We start from the raw sequence: 20,974 nt of genomic DNA on the forward strand, positions 1-20,974 counted from the left end.
GAATGATCAGTTGAACTGTTATCGGACAGAATTTTTCTCCCTCAATTGATAGGGTCCACAGGTTGCCAAAACCTAAAACTCTACCACTGTCAATACCCACAGATGTAATATCGCGGGTCCATTTTTTTTCTACATAAAAGAGAAAATTCTGTCGGCGAGTAGAAGTTACTCATTTATCAGACAAATTTAAAAACATATCCGCAACTAAACAAGGCTGAAGATGGCACTTTTGTGGTCTAGGACCTAGAATAATATGATAGGTAACTGCCTATGGGGCGCTGATCTCTGTGATCTGTCACTGCGGGAGACCAGGGTCCTTATGCCTGCAAGTCCGGGGGTGATGGGAACCAGAAAGCCCACAGTCAAATTCAAAGTATACACACAGAAGAAAACCGGTACCCGCACTCACCGCAAGGCTGCTGTGACTCGACTCCTTCGGCTTCGACGGACCATCCGGAGTGTGGCTTGTTGCAGAGCGCTCAGAGGCAACTGGCGCCCTGATTGCGCTTCTTCCGGCCTCGATCTGGTGTATGGCTTGTTAAAGTTTCGCCCTGATTGCGCTTCTTCCGGCCTCGATCTGGTGTATGGCTTGTTAAAGTTTCGCCCTGATTGCGCTTCTTCCGGCCACGATCTGGTGTGTGGCTTGTTGCAGAGCGCTCAGACGCAACTGCCAGCAAAGTTTCGCCCTTATTGCTCTTCTTCCGGCCACGATCTGGTGTGTGGCTTGTTGCAGAGCGCTCAGAGGGGACTGCTAGCAAAATTTTGCACTCATTGCGCTTCTTCTGGCTCCGATCTAGTGTGTAGCTTATTGCAGAGCGCTCAGAGGCGACTGCTGGCAAAGTTTTGCGCTGATTGCGCTTCTGCCGGCCTCGATCCAGTGTGTGGCTTGTTGTAGAGGGCTCAGAGGCGACTGCTGGCAAAGTTTTGCGCTAATTGTGCTTCTTCTGGCCTCGATCCGGTGTGTGGCTTGTTGCAGAGCGCTCAGAGGCGACTGGCGGCAAAGTTTCGCCCTGATTGGCCTTCTTCCGGCCACGATCTGGTGTATGGCTTGTTGCAGAGCGCTCAGACGAGACTGCCAGCAAAGTTTCGCCCTTATTGCTCTTCTTCCGGCCTCGACCCGGTGTATGGCTTGTTGCAGAGCGCTCAGAGGCGACTGGCGGCAAAGTTTCGCGCTGATTGCGCTTCTTCCGGCCTTGATCCAGTGTGTGGCTTGTTGCAGAGCACTCAGAGGCGACTGCTAGCAAAATTTTGCACTCATTGCGCTTCTTCTGGCTCCGATCTAGTGTGTAGGTTATTGCAGAGGGCTCAGAGGCGACTGCTGGCAAAGTTTTGCGCTAATTGTGCTTCTTTCGGCCTCGATCCGGTGTGTGGCTTGTTGCAGAGCGCTCAGAGGCGACTGCTGGCAAAGTTTCGTGCTGATTGCGCTTCTTCCGGCCTCGAGCACAAAACTTTGCCGGCAGTCGCCTCTAAGTGCTCTGCAACAAGCCACACAGAGACGGGAGAGATTTTCTATGGGGATTTGCTTCTACTCTGGACAGTTCCTAAATTGGACAGAGGTGTCAGCAGAGAGCACTGTGGTCAGACAGAAAGGAAATTCAAAAAGAAAAGAACTTCCTGTGGAGCATATAACAGCTGGAAGGATTAAATACTGGGAGGATTAAGATCTTTAAATAGAAGTAATTTACAAATCTGTTTAACTTACTGGCACCAGTTGATTTAGAAAAAAGTTTTCCAGGGGAGTACCACTTTAAAGATGATATACCCCCTTTGCGTACCACACTGGCGACTAAATATACAAATACTTCAACACACAGACTATTGCCATTCAACAAAACAAAAAATAGTGCAATATTTTAAGGATAATCATACAAAGGAGGTATCGGACACAACATTATGGTGCACACAAAGCAACTATAAGGGGACATTTAAGAACTGTGCAGAGTAGGAGAAAATCCCCATAGCAAATATATGCTGCTCTGGACAGTTCCTAAAATGCACAGAGGTGTCAGCAGAGAGCACTGTGCTCGTGATGTCAGCAGAGAGCTCTGTGTTCCAAAAATTTCCTATGTAGTATTCAGCAGCTAATAAGTACTTGAAGGATTAAGATTTTTTAATAGAAGTCATTTGCAAATCTGTTTAGCTTTCTGGCACCAGTTCATAAAAAAAATAATAGTAATAATAATTCCACCGGAGTACCCCTTTAACCCCTTGGGGACGGAGGGTTTTCCAGTTTTTGCACTTTAGTTTTTTTCTCTTTACCTTTTAAAAATCATACCCCTTTCAATTTTGCACCTAAAAATCCATATGATGGGTTATTTTTTTGCGCCACCAATTCTACTTTGCAGTGACATCAGTCATTTTACCCAAAAATCTAATGCGAAACCGGAAAAAAATCATTGTGCGACAAAATTGAAGAAAAAACGCCATTTTGTAACTTTTGGGGTCTTCCGTTTCTACGCAGTGCATATTTCGGTAAAAATGACACCTTATCATTATTCTGTAGGTCCATACGGTTAAAATGATCCCCTACTTATATAGGTTTGATTTTGTCGTTCTTCCGGAAAAAATCATAACTACATGAACAAAAATTTATATGTTTAAAATTGTCATCTTCTGACCCCTATAACTTTTTTATTTTTGTACCGTGATCTGAAGTTTTTAGCGTTACCATTTATGTATTGATCTGATTTTTTGATCACTTTTTATTCATTTTTTCATGATATAAAAAGTAACCAAAAATACGCTATTTTAGACTTTATAATTTTTTTGCGCGTACGCCGTTGACCGTGCGGTTTAATTAACGGTATATTTTTATAATTCGGACATTTCCACACACGACTATACCACATATGTTTATTTTTTTTTATTTACACAGTTTTTTTTAATTGGGAAAAAGGGGGTGATTCAAACTTTTATTAGGGAAGGGGTTAAAAGATCTTTATTTTTTTCACTTTTTTTTTTTGCAAAGTTATAGCTCCCATAGGAAACTATAACACTGCGCACACTGATCTCTTATACTGATCATTGTTATCCCATAGGGGACTATAACACTGCACACACTGATCTCTTATACTGATCATTGTTATCCCATAGGGGACTATAACACTGCACACACTGATCTCTTATACTGATCATTGTTATCCCATAGGAGACTATAACACTGCACACACTGATCTTTTACATTGGTCATTGTTATCCCATAGGAGACTATAACACTGCACACACTGATCTTTTACATTGGTCATTGTTATCCCATAGGAGACTATATCCCTGCACACACTGATCTTTTACATTGGTCATTGTTATCCCATAGGAGGCTATAACACTGCACACACTGATCTCTTATACTGATCATTATTATCCCATAGGAGACTATAACACTGCACACACTGATCTCTTATACTGATCATTATTATCCCATAGGGGAATATAACACTGCACACATTGATCTCTTATACTCATCATTGTTATCCCATAGGGAACTATAACACTGCACACACTGATCTTTTATATTGATCAATGGTTTCTCATAGGAATCCATTGATTGATGATTCTGCTGCTTGACTGCTCATGCCTGGATCTCAGGCACTGAGCAGTAATTCGGCGATCGGACAGCATGGAGAAAGGTTGGGACCCTCCTGCTTTCTTTACAGCTGTTCGGGATGCCGCAATTTCATCGCGGCGATCCCGAACAGCCCCCTGAGCTAACAGTCAGTGCTTTACTTTCACTTTAGACACGGCGTTCAACTTTAAACGCCGCGTCTAAAGGGTCGATAGCGAGCGGCACCGTGTTTACTGCCGCTCACTATTAGCCACGGGTCCCGGCTGTTGTTAGAGGACGGGCCTGACCCGCTATGATGGCGTGGCCCCACGTTATAGAAAGGGAGTGGGCTGAGGGCATATAGGTACGCCCTCCGTCCCCAATGAGTTAAACTATTATCTCCCCACAATAAAGGCAACAAAGTGTTTTTGGGTATCTTCTAGTGTAACACACAAACTCTTGCCCCAACCATTTAAAGATCTTTCGATTGACATAATCCAGTATCATATCCCTAATGCAAATTACAATAGCTGGAGGAACAAAGGAATACATACAGTCATGGCCGTAAATGTTGGCACCCCTGAAATTTTTCAAGAAAATTAAGTATTTCTCACAGAAAAGGATTGCAGTAACACATGTTTTGCTATACACACGTTTATTCCCTTTGTGTGTATTGTAACTAAACCAAAATATGGAGGGAAAAAAGTTAATTGGACATAATGTCACCAAACTCCAAAACTGGTCTGGGCAAAATTATTGGCACCCTTTCAAAATTGTGGAAAAATAAGATTGTTTCAAGCATGTGATGTTCCTTTATACTCACCTGGAGCAAGTAACAGGTGTGGGCAATATAAAAATCACACCTGAAAGCAGATAAAAAGGAGAGATGTTCACTTAGTCTTTGCATTGTGTGTCTGTGTGTGCCACACTAAGCATGGACAACAGAAAGAGGAGAAGAGAACTGTCTGAGGACTTGAGAACCAGAATTGTGGAAAAATATCAACAATCTCAAGGTTACAAGTCCATATCCAGAGATCTAGATTCCTGGACGTCCTACGGCAGCACAGAATGGGTTAAGTTCGTCCTCCCGAACTTGTCAGAAGAGGTAATTAGCATAAAAAAAATAAACAAATTAGCATAATTAGCCTAATTAACAACCCCTCCCACCAGGTATAAATGGACAAACCCACACACAGACAACAGAGTTTTTATTCTTCTGTACTCAGAAGGGGTATTTTAGGTTGGAGGGAGTTATTATGTCCCTCCTTATTTTATATACTCTATTTTTTCGTTATTTGCAGTTTTTTTTACTCTGAAGGTAGGCAGAGATGCTGTGAAGCCCTCTGCCTTGCTTAATACATTGGGGTAGCTGTGAAGGCCCCAACGATTGTGGACCGGGGTGCTGTGAAGTTCCTCTTTTTTTTCACAGACGTGTCTCTGGAGCCTGTCAGGTACTGTGAAGTACCTTGATTATCCTATCCTAGTACTTACCCTATCTTGTCGGTGGATGCGCTCCCATCGAGGCGCCAGGTACAGGGCGCTCGGAGGTCCGCGATCCAGTCAGCGTCCCACGTGCACTGAATTCTATGCGCGGAAACCGGAAGTGAGCTGTGCGCAGAGAGGGGCAGGCTGGACGACGGCGTTCCCGTCATGTACTGCTTATAGCACGCTCCTTGGTCATCCCCACTGCCGCAGACACTGTGCTTAGGGCAGCGGGGCTCTGGAGATTTAAAGTAAGCATCTCTTTTTATGAGTATTACATGGATTATGCATATAGTAGTTGTGATTTAGCATGCTGTGAAGCTGCAGTTATTACCAAGGTTACTGTGAAGTGCCTTCCCATATTATTACTATTACTACTATCTTAGGTATTCATGCTGTTGTCTGGTCAGAAATATTCAGTATTGCAGTACTATTTGACCTCCTTTTTCCTACAGATGTTGGACGCAGCACAGAAGGGCAAAAGATCCAAGAAGTCAAAGCACAGGCTGTGTGAATTGTGCTCCCAGCCTATGGCGGATGATGCACAAGGAGATGTCTGCGGTAGATGTTCACAACAGCACCCAGTGGAAGATGATACATTTGGGGATGAGGCCTCTTCTTTCTTTGAGTGGTTTAAAAAACGCATATCCACTATACTGCCGGAAGAGGTGGAAAGGCGCAAGATACAGCACAGAGCAGTATCTCCTTCTGACTCAGAGGCATCTGAATCACGGTCCTCTGTAGAGTCACAAGACTCTCCGGAAGACTACTACATCTTCCACAAAGATGACATGCATTCCCTGATAAAGTCAGTGAAACATGTATTAGAGACGGATCGTTCCACCGAAGGCAAATTCCCCAGGGAAAGTCTTTATTACTTCCCAGTCTCTAAGGATAGAGTGTTACCCTCTCATCCTGCAGTTGGCAAGTGGCTCAGAGCCAACTGGGATAAGCCGGAGAAAAGAGTGGATGTTGGATCCCGTTTCAAGTCTGTATACAAGCTGTCATCCGAGGCTACCACCTCTTGGTTTAACCCGCCTAAGGTGGATCTACCGGTAGCCAAGTTAGTCAAGAAGTCGTACTTTCCTTCCGAGGTAACTTCCGTTCTAGCCAATCCCATGGATAGAAAAGCTTTTTCTACTGCAGCAGCAGTATCCAAAGTGGCGATGGCCTCTGTTCCGGTGGCCAGAGCACTCTGAATATGGATAAGTCAATTATCCAGAGATCTTAATGATGGAGTCCCTAGAGATGACATCATCAAGAAGATTCCTGTCATGAAATCTGCTGCGGAATTCCTGTGCGACGCTCCACTGGACACACTGCGTCTTTCAGCCCAGAATATGGCAGAATCGAACTCAATAAGGAGAGCACTTTGGATCAAGCAATGGGGGCAAGGGAGATGTAGCAGCTAAGAATAACCTCTGCTCCTTACCTTTTTCCCCAGAATCTCTCTTTGGGCCAAGCCTGAAGGGTATACTCAAAGATATGAATGACGAGAATGATGCCTTCCCAAGAACATCCAAAAAGGAAGCATCCAAAAGCCGTCCAAAATGGAGGAGATCTCCTAAGTTCCAGAAGAGGAACTTTCAGTCAGGCCAATATTATAGACCTAGTTTTGGTAGGCAGAAGAGAGGTAGAAACTCCAGCTCTGCCTCTAAGAGCAAGCCGCCAGAGAAAAAGAAGGACTTATGACGCCACCTTAGCGTCCCCCAAGGTTGGAGGAAGGTTAGAAGAATTTTTTCAGGTTTGGACATGGACAACAGAAGACAAGTGGGTTCTTTCAGTGATCCAGAAAGGCTACAAGCTCGAGTTTCTTTACCCTCCTCCGGGAAAGTTTTTTCTCAACACAAAGCAGGACCAGAATGTGATTTCTCTAGTCAGGAATTTTCTGGAGAAGAATGCAGTAGAGTGGGTACCACACCAAGAACAATTCACCAGGATTTACTCGAGAATTTTTGCAGTACCAAAATCCAGCGGGAAGTGGAGATTAGTTATAGATCTCACTTACCTGAAAAGGTTCATGATCAAGAAACACTTCAAGATGGAGACTATCAGGTCTGTGCTTCCTTTGGTGAACCAAGGGGACTTCATGGCGACTCTGGATTTATCAGACGCCTATCTGCATGTTCCCATCCACCCAGCATGCAGGAAGTTTCTCAGGTTCGCATTAATGATAGAAGACACGACATGGCATCTACAGTTCAAGTGTCTTCCCTTCGGTCTGAGTTCAGCACCGAGGGTGTTTACGAAGCTAGTCGTGGTTCTTTCGGCTGCATTACGCCTGCAAGGAATCACTGTAGTACCATACCTAGACGACTGGTGGGTGAGAGCAGGGTCCAGCCTAGATTTGTCCCATCACATGAAGAAAACGATTCATTTTCTCCAAGAGCATGGTTTCTTAGTCAACCTAGAAAAATCTCAGTTGATTCCATCACAACGGATTGTTTTTTTAGGGTTCGTAATAGATTTCCTAGAAATGAAGATCTCCATTCCCCTTACATCAACAATAGATGCGGTCCCCTGGGCAAAGGCCCATATTCGCGGTCTACAGACGAGGGTTCTCTCATGCTGGAACAGATCAAGGACAGACTTGGAAAGCTGTGTCTGGATTCCTACAAATCTCCGCAAGGAACTTTGTTGGTGCCTCATGCGTAGCAGGTTCTCTCAGGGAAGGTCTTTACTACCATCGCAGCAAGTGGTCATCACGACCGAGGCTTCAGCTCGTGGATGGGGAGCCTGCATTGGCCAGCGCTGGACCCAAGGGCTTTGGTCCCAGGAAGAAGAGGCCTCTGTCCTCAAACATGAAGGAGCTGCGAACGGTGCGTCTGGCCCTGCTTCATTTCACCCCTCTCTTGCTTCACCGGGATGTCCTAGTCAGATCAGACAATCTGCGCACAGTTTTCTATCTGAACAAGCAGGGGGGAACCAGGTGTCAATCCTTGATGTCCGAGTGTGCCAAGATCTTCAGATGGGCGGAATTCAGCATCAAGAGTCTTGTGGCAGTTCACCTGCAAGGTATCTTGAATGTCAAGGCGGATCTTCTCAGTCGGAAATCCCTTCACCTAGGCGAATGGGAATTGAGCATGGAGATCTTCAAACAAGTGATAAAACGGTTCAGTACCCCGGAAATAGATGTATTCACAACGAGAAGGAATACCAAGCTGCAGAAGTTCTGCTCTCTTTCTTATCTGGACCACCCATATCATGTGGACGGCCTGTCACTGTCCTGAGAGGGGAAGTTTCTTTATCTGTTTCCACCTCCTGCTCTAATCCAGAGGACTCTACTGAAGCGCAAGAAGGAGAACCCTCGGGCGATCCTGATCCTCCCTTATTGGCCCAGGAGGGCTTGGTTCTCCCTAGCAGTGGAAATATCTCACAATCGGTTCTGGCATCTGCCCAAGACAGAGGATCTTCTAACCCAGCAAGGGATTTACCATCAGGAGTTCAACTCCCTGCATCTGACTGCTTGGAAGGTGAACTGAACCTGCTGAGGTCCAAAGGTCTATCTAGTGATGTCTTATCTACCTTGGATAAATCAAGCAAGACGAGAACGAGAAAGTGTTACTCCAGGGTATGGAGTCTCTTCAAGTCTAAATTTACTAGCAATGATCCTTCAGTCATCGATATTCTGAACTTTCTACAGCTAGGTCTCAATATGGGTCTCAAACAGTCCACTCTGAAAGTTCAATGTGCTGCTATAAATTTCTTTCTAGCAGGAAGATTTACAGGACACCCGCTGGTCAAAAGGGGTCAAAAATATTTGCCCGAAAGTCAGCAAGCCTATACCATCTTGGGATCTTTCCAGAGTCTTGAGGTGCCTCACATCAGACCCTTTTGAACCTATTCAGTCCATTGACATAAAATTTCTCACATGGAAAACTTGCTTCTTAGTGGCTATCGCTTCAGCGCGCAGAGTCAGTGAGATACAGGCACTATCTTGCCGTGAGCCATATCTTAAGAGATCTTGGGGATGCCTTAGTCTTTCGTACTCTTCCCGGATTTATCCCTAAAGTTCATTCTGTCCATAACCTTCAACAGGAAATTGTACTACCGGCTCTGGCTGAACATCAAATCAAGAGATCTCGAAGCTAGATGTCAGATGTGCAGTTTTGGAATATATTGACAAGACAGCATCATTCAGGTATTCAGAACACTTGTTTGTACAGTTCGGAGCCAAATCTAAAGGCTCTAAGGCAGCCAAATCCATTATTGCCAACTGGATTAAGAAGACTATCATTTTTTCCTTTCAAAAAGAAGGCCTGGAACCCCCAAGGGATCTAAAAGCCCATTCTACTAGGGCGACTTCGGCATCTTGGGCTGAAGCTTCTCAAGTATCTCTTCAAGAGATCTGTAGAGCGGCTACATGGGCAACGCCAACCACATTCATTCAAAACTACCGTATGGACGTCTCCAGTAGCTCAGCCCTAGGCAAGGCAGTGTTGGAAGAAGCGTTTAAGAAGTAATGCCCTCCCTTTATTATTTTCTGCTACTTAGGTCCCATTCTGTGCTGCCGTAGGACATCCAGGAATGAATTAAATTTTGCTTACCTGAAAATTTCAATTCCTGGAGTCCGTAGGCAGCACAGGGATCCCACCCTGATGAAATGTTGCTATACAACTACTCTGTGGTCTGTGTGTGGGTTTGTCCATTTATACCTGGTGGGAGAGGTTGTTAATTAGGCTAATTATGCTATTTTTTTTATGCTAATTACCTCTTCTGACAAGTTCGGGAGGACGAACTTAACCCATTCTGTGCTGCCTACGGACTCCAGGAATTGAAATTTTCAGGTAAGCAAAATTTAAGTCATTTGCCTTTGTCCACAGTGCGCAACATTATCAAGAAGTTTGCAACCCATGGCACTGTAGATAATCTCCCTGGGCATGGATGGAAAAGAAAAATTGAAGAAAGGTGTCAACGCAAGATAGTCCGGATGGTGGATAAGCAGCCCCAAAAAAGTTCCAAAGATATTCAAGCTGCCTGCAGGCTCAGGGAGCTTCAGTGTCAGCGCAAACTATCCGTCGACATCTAAATGAAATGAAACGCTATTGCAGGAGACCCAGGAGGACCCCACTGCTGACCCCACAGAGACATAAAAAAGACTACATTTTGCCAAAATGAACTTGAGTAACCAAAATCCTTCTGGGAAAACATCTTGTGGACAGATGAGACCAAGATAGAGCTTTTTGGTAAAGCACATCATTCTACTGTTTACCGAAAACGGAATGAGGCCTACAAAGAAAAGAACACAGTACCTACATTGAAATATGGTGGAGATCAATTATGTTTTAGGGTTGTTTTGCTGCCTCTGGCACTGGGGGCCTTGAATGTGTACAAGGTAGGGATCGACCGATTATCGGTATGGCCGATATTATCGGCCGATAATCACGATTTTGGGCATTATCGGTATCGGCAATTACTTTGCCGATAAGCCGATAATACCCCACCGCACCGCGACCGCCCCCCCGCACCGCGACCGACCCCCGTAGTGCTGGGCGGTATACCGGTATGGATTTTTGCCCATACCGCTATACCGGTCGGGCCCCTCCCCCACCCTCCGAGTCAATAAAAAAAAATTAAACTTACCCGTAATGGGGGTGGTCCGGGCCATCCATCCTGTAGTGTCCGGCGCCATTCCGGGTGGAGGGTGCACCGGTCCGGGCTGTCCTTCTCCGGGGGTCCTCTTCTCCACTCCGGGCAGGCTCCGGCCTAGTACGCTGCATAGACGCCGCGACGTCGGGTGTGTCGCTGCGCACGGGCGTCACTGCGCACGGGCGCATATGCAGTGTACTAGGCCGGAGCCTGCCCGGAGTGGAGAAGATGACCGCCGGGGAAGAAGGACAGCCCGGATCGGTTCACCCTCCACCCGTAATGCCGCCGGACACTACAGGAAAGGAGGATGGATGGCCCGGACCACCCTGACAGGTAGGGGGAGAGAAGCGGGTGGTGGTGGCGGTGGCGGCCTATGGCACCGCAAAAGCCACTGCAGTGCATCGATTTAAAGCGCCCGCTTTAAATCAATGCACTGCAGCGGTGTCGAGGGGGGATAAATAGCCGATAACTTATACCGGAATATCGGTATAAGTTATCGGCTATTGGCCCTAACCTCCACCGATTATCAGTATCGGCCCTAAAAAAACGATATCGGTCGATCCCTAGTACAAGGAATCATGAAATCTGTGGATTTTGGGTCTCACTGTACAGCCCAGTGTCAGAAAGCTGGGTTTGTGTTGAGATCTTGGGTCTTCCAGCAGGACAATGACCCCAAACATATGTCAAAAAGCCCCCAGAAATGGACGGCAACAAAGCGCTGGAGAGTTCTGAAGTGGCAGCAATGAGTCCAGATCTAAATCCCATTGATCACCTGTGGAGAGATCTTATAATTACTGTTTGGAAAAGGCGCCTTCCAATAAGAGAGACCTGGAGCAGTTTGTAAAGGAAGAGTGGTCCAACATTCCGGCTGAGAGGTGTAAGAAGTTTATTGATGGTTATAGGAAGAGTGGTCCAACATTCCGGCTGAGAGGTGTAAGAAGCTTATTGATGGTTATAGGAAGCCACTGATTTCAGTTATTTTTTCCAAAGGGTGTGCAACCAAATATTAGGTTAAGGGTGCCAATAATTTTGTCCAGTCCATTTTTGGAGTTTGGTGACATTATGTCCAATTTGCTTTTTTTCCCTGGTTTAGTTCCAATACACACAAAGGGAATAAACGTGTGTAGAGCAAAACATGTGTTACTGCAATCCTTTCCTGTGAGAAATACCTCATTTTCTAGAAAAATTTCAGGGGTGCCAACATTTAGGGCCATGACTGTAAATATTCTGATACAGTGATCCCTCAACATATGATGGTAATTCGTTCCAAATGAACCATCGTTACTTGAATCCATCTTATGTTGAGGGATCCGTGCAATAGTAATATAGAATGTTATACTCCCGTGTTCCCGCCGCTCAGGACAGTCACCGCTGCCCTGGATCGTCGCTCTCCATCACAGTCATCACGACGCTGCGCACGCCGCTCCTATTGGATGATGGGATGGCATGCACGGCGACGTGATGAAGACGAAGGAGAGCGACGGCCATGCAGCTGACCCTGAGGAGGAAGGTCCGGAGCAGCGGGGACAGGTGAGTGACACTCACCAGGGCACCTTAAACGGCTATCCGGTGGCAGCTGAAACAGTCTGCACTGCCGGATAGCCGTTTATGCGATGGCCCCGACATACAAAAGCATCGAATGTTGATGCTGCCTTCAACATGCGATGGCCTCTCAAAGACCATCATATGTTGAAATGATTGTAGGTCGGGGGGGGGGGGGGGGTCACTGTATTTCTGATGTAGCTGGTCTTCTATCTAGTTCAAAAATATAATATTCCACAGAAGTTCTTTAAATATTTACAGTTACAGCATTTAATTGACTCAAGCTAAAGAATTTAATCAAACACCATTTAGTGTAAACACTTTTTTTAAACTCCTCTTTTAAAAAATTGATTTCACAAACATATACGAAGCATCTGCACTGGACTTGCAGAAATGACCTATATGTCAGAAATGGGAAAGAAAATTGGGGCAGTCCTTTTCTATTAAGCATTGGGGGGGGGGGGGGGGGCATTTATTTTATCTATTAGAACATCTAACTGTATTTCCAATTTAGAAATCAATAGGAAACGACTTTATTGGTGGTACCAGACCCCGTTCCTTTTATTCAAGATGTACCCTGGTAGGTCCGAAATTTGTTGGAGCTGTAATAGGGGGACGGGTACCTTTATGCATTGATGGTGGGAGTGTGACTTAATAAGTACCTTATGGGAGCAAATAAAAACAATGCTATGTAACATAACGGGTACATCATTTCCCTGGGGCCCGGAGATAGCCCTTCTAAACAACTGGTGCCAGAAAGTTAAACAGATTTGTAAATTACTTTGATTAAACAATCTTAATCCTTCCAGTACTTATCAGCTGCTGTTATGATCCACAGGAAGTTCATTTCTTTTTGAATTTCCTTTCTCTCTGACCACAGTGCTCTCTGCTGACACCTCTGTCCATTTTAGGAACTGTCCAGAGCAGGAGAGGTTTGCTATGGGGTTTTTCTCCTGCTCTGGGTAGTTCCTAAAATGGAAAGAGGCGTCAGCAGAGAGCACTGTGGTCAGACAGAAAAGAAATCCAAAAAGAAAAGAACTTCCTGTGGATCATAACAGCAGCTGATAAGTACTGGAAGGATTCAGGTTTTTTAATAGAAGTAATTCACAAATCTGTTTAACTTTCTAGCACCAGTTGATTAAAAAAAATTAAATAATATATATTTTATGTTTTTCAGTGGAGGACCCCTTTAACTGCTTAACCCCTTAAGGACCAAGCCCATTTTAATCTTAAAGGACAACTGTAGTGCAAGACTTTTATATATTGCTGTGCCTGGGCTGCAAAAATAAACAAAATAAACTTTACCATACCTTCCTACGTGCCCCCCGTCGGTCCGGTACCAGCCTCACGGTCCAGTGGTGCGAACCTCAATCAACTTCCTGGGGACAGAGACGTCACAGAGCCGTCGGCGTATCACCGGCCACAGCAAAGTCCCGCCCGGTGATACGCCGACTGCTCTGTGACGTCTCTGTCCCCAGGAAGTTGAATGAGGTTCGCACCACTGGACCGTGAGGCCGGTACCGGACCAACAGGGGCACGTAGGAAGGTATGTTAAAGTTTATTTTGTTTATTTTTGTAGCCAGGGCACAGCAATATATAAAAGTCTTGCACTAAAATTGTCCTTTAAGGACCAGGCCAATTTTATTTTTGCGTTTTTGTTTTTTCCTCCTCGCCTTCTAAAATCCATAACTCTTTTATATTTCCATCTACAGACCCATATAAGGGCTTGTTTTTTGTGTGACCAATTGTACTTTGTAATGAAACCTCTCATTTTACCATAAAATGTACGGCGAACCCAAAAAATTATTTTTTTTTTAGGAAATTTAAATGAAAACCACAATTTTGCACATTTTGGAGGGTTTTGTTTTCACACTATACACTTTACCATAAAAATGACGTGTTCTTTATTCTGTGGGTCAATACGATTAAATTGATCCCCATGGCTAGATACTTTTATATTTTTGTACCGCTTAAAAAAAATCTAAAAAACTTTTTTTTTACAAAATCAGTAATCTAAAATCGCCCCATTTTTGACCACCTATAACCTTTTGAATAAAATGGGACCAAAAAAAAGCAGCATTTTTGGAATCTTTTACCTTTACGCCGTTCACCGTACGAGATCATTAACATTATAATTTGATAGTTTGGACATTTCCAAACGCGACCAAATATGTTTATAGAAAAAAAAATGTAACACTTTTTGGGGTACAATGGGAAAAACTGACAATCATCATTTTTATTGGGGGAGGGGATTTTTCCCTTTTTTTTATTTTTAAATGGTTCTACTTTTTTTTTTTTAATGTCCCCATAGGGGACTATTTATAGCAATCATTTGATTGCTAGTACTGTTCAGTGCTATGTATAGGACATAGCACTGATCAGTATTATCGGTCATCTTCTGCTCTGGTCTGCTCGATCTCAGAACAGGAGATGCCGGGAGAGGGCCGGAGCCAGGTGAGGGGACCTCCGGCCGCCATTACAGATGATCGTATCCCCGCTGAGCGTGCTTCACAGATCGGGAGCCAGCCACAAGATGTAAATATACGTCTGTGGTCGTTAAGGGGTTAAATATAATTTGGAACAGGGTGTACGTATACATTAAGGTAAAATATTCTAGTACCTGGTTGAGTATTTTTTTTTGAATACTCACATTGAAAAAGTATAAGTTTATTGCTCTTTCATGTGACTCAAACTGCAATAGTCATAGTATTTGTACTATTTGACAAGTTGTAAGGTTACTTTTGCATTGTGAGTTACTTGGTGTGTAAGAAGATTTGCTTTTCGAGTAAAACATTTGCCACATTCCAAACATGAAAATGGCTTCTCCCCTGTGTGAGTTCTCTGATGTTTAACAAGATCCGATTTCCAAGTAAAGCATTTTCCACATTCTGAACACGAATATGGCTTCTCCCCTGTGTGAGTTCTCTGATGTGCAACAAGATGTGATTTTTTAGTACAACATTTTCCACATTCTGAACATGAAAATGACTTCTCCCCTTTGTGAGTTTTCTGATGTGTATTAAGATCCGATTTCCAAGTAAAGCATTTTCCACATTCTGAACACGGAAATGGCTTCTCTATTTTGTGAGTTTTTCGATGCATAGCAAGACTTGACTTCTGAGTAAAACATTTCCCACATTCTGAACATGAAAAAGGCTTTTCCCCTGTGTGAGTTCTCTGATGTTCAACAAGATGTGATTTTTGAGTAAAACATTTGCCACATTCTGAACATGAAAATGGCCTCTCCCCTGTGTGAGTTTTCTGATGTTTAACAAGATCCGATTTCCAAGCAAAGCATTTTCCACATTCTGAACACGAATATGGCTTCTCCCCTGTGTGAGTTCTCTGATGTGCAACAAGATGTGATTTTTTAGTACAACATCTGCCACATTCTGCACATGAAAATGGCTTTTCCCCTTTGTGAGTTTGTTGATGTTTAACAAGATCTGATTGCTGAGTAAAACATTTCCCACATTCTGAACATAAAAATGGCTTCTCTCCGGTGTGAGTTCTTTTATGTACAACAAGACCTGATTTAAAAGTAAAACATTTCCCACATTCTGAGCATGAATACAGTTTCTTTCCTGTATGAGCTTGTTGATGTCCATCATTTCTTCTGTGACCTTTATTTTGCTGAACATCCTGTGATGACTGAGAAGACAGGACCTGTATATAAGGATGAGATGAGAGATCTTGGCTGTGAAGGGCTGAGGGTGTATCTGGGATAATGGAATGTTCTTCATATGTATCTTGTGTGATATCATCATCTGCTTTATAATCTGAAGATAGAAGATTCTCCTCTGATCTCCTGGTACAAGAATCTGCAGAGAATAACACAGATTGTATTAATAACTGCGCCCATATTTATAGTCTTTTTAGTAGAACATTATAAGTGCAGCATGTGACATCATGGAACCTTCTCCCCGTCCTCCCGATACAGTTAATGCAGACATAATATAGGTTCCCTATTATCTAGTCAGCAGTACAATGATGGGGTAACTAGCAGGATCTTAGAATAATTTTAACGAAAATAAATAATGAACTAAGGAATTAAAGGGGTACTCCACCCACAGACATCTTATCCCCTATCAAAAGGGCATAAGATGTCCGATAGCAGTCTCTAAGTTTTTCTCTGAGTTTTTCCGTGTTTACTATTTTGTTTGTGGTCTAAAATTTTGTTCTTGAAATTAATCTTTTATTTATGTTTTTCATGTATTTCCTGCTGCAGATCGGAAGTGGGCGGAGCTTATGTCCCCTTCAGGGTCATATTTAAAGGAATACTGTAGTGGAAGGTAAGTTATCCCCTATCTGAAGGATAGGGAGTAAGTTATAGATCGCAGGGGAACCAACCACTGGGAGCCCCCGCGATCTCCAGTACGGGGCCCCAGCAGTTCGCAAAAAGGGGGCGTGTCCGTGCCTGTCTGACACGAAGGCTGACACGCCCCCCCCCCATGTATCCCATAGAGATACATGGGGGAGGGCGTGTCAGCCACCGTGTCATGCGGGGATGGAACACTCCCTTCCTACGGCAGAGCCGGGGCCCCATACATGAGATGACGGGGGCCCCAGCGGTTGGACCCCCCATGATCTACAGTGGGGCAATGAAGTATTTAGTCAGCCACCAATTGTGCAGGTTCTCCCACTTAAAAAGATGAGAGGCGCCTGTAATTGTCATCATAGGTTATAACCTCAACTATGAGGGACATAATGAGGATAAAGAATACAGGAAATCACATTGTAGGATTTCTAATGAATTAATTGGTAAATTCCTCGGTAAAATAAGTATCTGGTCACCTACAAACCAGCAAGATTTCTGGCTCACAGACCTGTAACTTCTCCTTTAACCACTTAGGGACCCAGGGCGTTTGGAACAAAATGTTCAGAATGCTTAGATCCGGCGGCAGGAGCCGGTGACGTCATAGCCCCGCCCCCTCAATGCAAGTCCATGGGAGGGGGCGTGACGGCTGTCACGCCCCCTCCCATAGACTTGCATTGAGGGGACGTGACAGTCATGAGGGGCGGGGCTATGATGTCACGAGCTCCCGGCGTTGGCTCTAAGCGTTCAAAACATTTTGTTCCAAATGCTGAGTACCCCTTTAAGTAGCTTGCTCGTAGATCCAACATACTGCATCCGGCATTGTGTCCAAGATGCCAAGTGAATTATACTCTGTATTACAGTTCATGCGGCTTCTTATAGGGGACGGTAAATTGGTAATATACCGTGTGAATTGGTCCGATTTGTCCATAAACCTACAAGTAATACATCTTGTATGTCCACATCCTACATTACCAATGGATTTCACTCTACATACTGGGTGAGAGTCCTGATCCTAAAGTCGGTCCTCTCCTAGGGACTATGTTCACACCCGGTGCCGTAACTTCCCTCAATGCCGCATCCACCTCTAGTACTGGTAAATACTTGGAAATTATGTTTTATAGCTGCAAATTGCGCACTATATGCTGTAATGAATTGTTTTCTATTAGGATTGTTTGACTGTGCGCACAGTAGCCGGCACAACTGCACGGCTCCCCGGCACAGCGGGTTTGCGCAGGAGACGAGCGTGGACGCAGCAACTCAAACAGTGATGTTTTTTCCACAGGTCTAATGGAAGAACTAATAAGCCTCACTACATACAGAGGTATGTGTTTTTTTTTTATTTCAGGGTCTTCAGACTGGACCATATGAGGCATTCCCTGCTCACTGTATATACTTATGCCAGGCACAACCCAAGTCGCTACTGTATCAGCGACTGGGACATTATTTTGATTTCTTTTTGCTCTAATAACTGAGTATTGATCTCTATATGCTAAATCAAATCTGTTGAGTCACTGTCTCCTCTTATGCCCCTGAGGAAGACATTTGACTGTTGTCGGAAACGTGTCGGGCTACATTTTGGAAACGTGCAGATTGAGATAGTGACTATATACGCTAGCATTTAGATATTGCAATTGCATAACTATTGACTTTAACAGGAGTCCATTTATTGCGTCTTTTTGGAGGGCCAACCATTTGCCCATGTATTCACCCACTTAATAATATATGTCTTTTAGTGATTAACTAGTAAAAGTTATGTTTTATGTCACTCCCCATCATTTGCCATATTGATATAGACTGGGAGCACTGCATATCTGGGTTTTAGATACCCGACCTACCTTATATTATTTTCTATTTCTGTCTCTCACTGACTTTTTGTATAGCACTGTCTCAGTTCTTTTTAGTGTATCCCCTCTCCTCTAATCTATTAACCCCTTAAGGACCGGAGGTTTTTCCGTTTTTGCATTTTCGTTTTTTGCTCCTTGCCTTTAAAAAATCATAACTCTTTCAAATTTACACCTAAAAATCCATATAATGGCTTATTTTTTGCGCCACCAATTCTACTTTGTAATGACGTCAGTCATTTTGCCCAAAAATCTATGGTGAAGCGGGAAAAAAAATCATTGTGCGACAAAATTGAAAAAAAAATGCTGTTTTGTAACTTTTGGGGGCTTCCGTTTCTACGTAGTACATTTTTCGGTAAAAATGACACCTGATATGTATTCTGTAGGTCCATACGATTAAAATGATACCCTACTTATATAGGTTTGATTTTGTCGGACTTCTGGAAAAAATCATAACTACATGCAGGAAAATTAATACGTTTAAAATTGTCACCTTCTGACCCCTATAACTTTTTTATTTTTCCGTGTATGGGGCGGTATGAGCGCTCATTTTTTGCGCCATGATCTGAAGTTTTTAACGGTACCATTTTTGCATTGATAGGACTTATTGATCACTTTTTATTCATTTTTAAATGATATAAAAAGTGACCAAAAATGCACTATTTTGGACTTTGGAATTTTTTTGCGCGCACGCCATTGACCGAGCGGTTTAATTAATGATATATTTTTATAATTCGGACATTTCCGCACGCGGTGATACCACATATGTTTATTTTTATTTTTATTTACACTGTGTTTTTTTTTTATTGGAAAAGGGGGGTGATTCAAACTTTTAATAGGGGAGGAGTTAAATGATCTTTATTCACTTTTTTTTTTCACTTTTTTTTTGCAGTGTTATAGGTCCCATAGGGACCTATAACACTGCATACACTGATCTCTTATACTGATCATTGTTATCCCATAGGGACCTATAACACTGCACACACTGATCTCTTATACTGATCATTGTTATCCCATAGGGACCTATAACACTGCACACACTGATCTCTTATACTGATCATTGTTATCCCATAGGGAACTATAACACTGCACACACTGATCTCTTATACTGATCATTGTTATCCCATAGGGACCTATAACACTGCACACACTGATCATTGTTATCCCATAGGGACCTATAACACTGCACACACTGATCTTCTATGTTGATCACTGGTTTCTCATAAGAAACCAGTGATCAACGATTCTGCCGGATGACTGCTCATTCCTGGATCTCAGGCACTGAGCAGTCATTCGGCGATCGGACAGCGAGGAGGCAGGAAGGGGCCCTCCCGCTGTCCTGTCAGCTGTTCGGGATGCCGCGATTAGCCGCGGCTATCCCGAACAGCCCGACTGAGCTAGCCGGGAACTTTCACTTTCACTTTTAGCCGCGCGGCTCAGCTTTGAGCGCGCGGCTAAAGGGTTAATAGCGCGCGGCGCCGCGATCGGCGCTGCGTGCTATTAGAGGCGGGTCCCGGCTTCACTATGACGCCGGGCCGCCATGATATGACGCGGGGTTACTGTGTAACCCCGCGTTATATCAGAAGAGCAGGACCAAGGACGTACCGGTACGTCCTTGGTCCTTAAGGGGTTAAAGGGGTACTCCGGTAGAATTTTTTTTCTTTTAAATAAACTGGTGCCAGAAAGTTGAACAGATTTGTAAATTACTTCTGTTAAAAAATCTTAATCCTTCCAGTACTTATTAGCTGCTGAATACTACAGAGGAAATTCTTTTCTTTTTGGAACACAGAGCTCTCTGCTGACATCATGAGCACAGTGCTCTCTGCTGACACCTCTGGCCATTTTAGGAACTTTCCAGAGCAGCATATGTTTGCTATGGGGATTTTCTCCTACTCTGGACAGTTCCTAAAATGGACAGAGATGTCAGCAGAGAGCACTGCGGCCATGATGTCAGCAGAGAGCACTGTTCTCCAAAAAGAAAAGAATTTCCTCTGTAGAATTCAGCAGCTAATAAGTACTGGAAGGATTAAGATTTACAGATCTAAAAAAAGAGAATCTCAGCTCCCCTGGGGCGTGCACGGCTACCTCCAGACATGTGCAGAAAAACGTAGAAAAAACGCCAGCACGGCTGAATGAAAATCCTCCAAACTTTATTCATGAATCTTTATTAAAAACCTTCACGGTGGCAGAAAGACATGGGCATATACAAAAGTAGAAAAAATTGCACATAGAAAAACGGTCCCAGACAATGGCTGACGCGTTTCAGGTTGCTACACCCTTACTCATAGCTTGCCAATCCTCAAATGAGACTGCCTTATATACTACAAGGCTGCCCTTCCCATCAGGAAGGGGAGGGACATCTTATGTCAGCGTGCAATCTAACACAAGTAAAAGAATATATACCGTATATACCCGAGTATAAGCCGAGGCCCCTAATTTCAACCCAAAATCCCAGGAAAAGTTATTGACTCGAGTATAAGCCTAGGGTGGGAAATACATCATCCCCCCATGTCATCATCCAGACTCCCGTCATAAATATCCTCATCATCATCACCCTGTCATCATCCAGACCCTCATCATCCCCCCTTCATTATCCCCTTGTCATCATCCCACACCCCCCCTTCATCATCCCCTTGTCATCATCCCACACACCCCCTTCAT

General features: G+C 43.9%; 2 protein-coding genes and 1 long non-coding RNA gene across 3 annotated transcripts in view; 1 reads left to right on the forward strand and 2 right to left on the reverse strand.

Annotated features, from left to right (window-relative positions):
• The window catches only part of LOC130298857 (uncharacterized), an 85,255-nt gene extending 67,516 nt beyond the window's left edge, over positions 1–17,739 (forward strand). The window contains exons 2-3 of the long non-coding RNA XR_008850149.1: positions 16,383–16,446; positions 17,639–17,739. This is a non-coding gene — a long non-coding RNA (uncharacterized LOC130298857). The remainder of the gene's footprint in view (positions 1–16,382; positions 16,447–17,638) is intronic.
• The window catches only part of LOC130306975 (oocyte zinc finger protein XlCOF7.1-like), a 308,614-nt gene that overhangs the window by 242,557 nt on the left and 45,083 nt on the right, over positions 1–20,974 (reverse strand). The window lies entirely within an intron of this gene.
• Positions 1–20,974, reverse strand: part of LOC130298666 (oocyte zinc finger protein XlCOF6-like) — a 52,006-nt gene that overhangs the window by 18,514 nt on the left and 12,518 nt on the right. Inside the window, exon 5 of the mRNA XM_056551360.1 lies at positions 14,929–15,975. Within this exon, the coding sequence (XP_056407335.1) occupies positions 14,929–15,975 (1,047 nt within the window). The remainder of the gene's footprint in view (positions 1–14,928; positions 15,976–20,974) is intronic.

The sequence above is a fragment of the Hyla sarda genome, chromosome 1 (genome assembly GCF_029499605.1).
Source record: "Hyla sarda isolate aHylSar1 chromosome 1, aHylSar1.hap1, whole genome shotgun sequence".
Lineage (NCBI taxonomy): Eukaryota > Metazoa > Chordata > Amphibia > Anura > Hylidae > Hyla > Hyla sarda.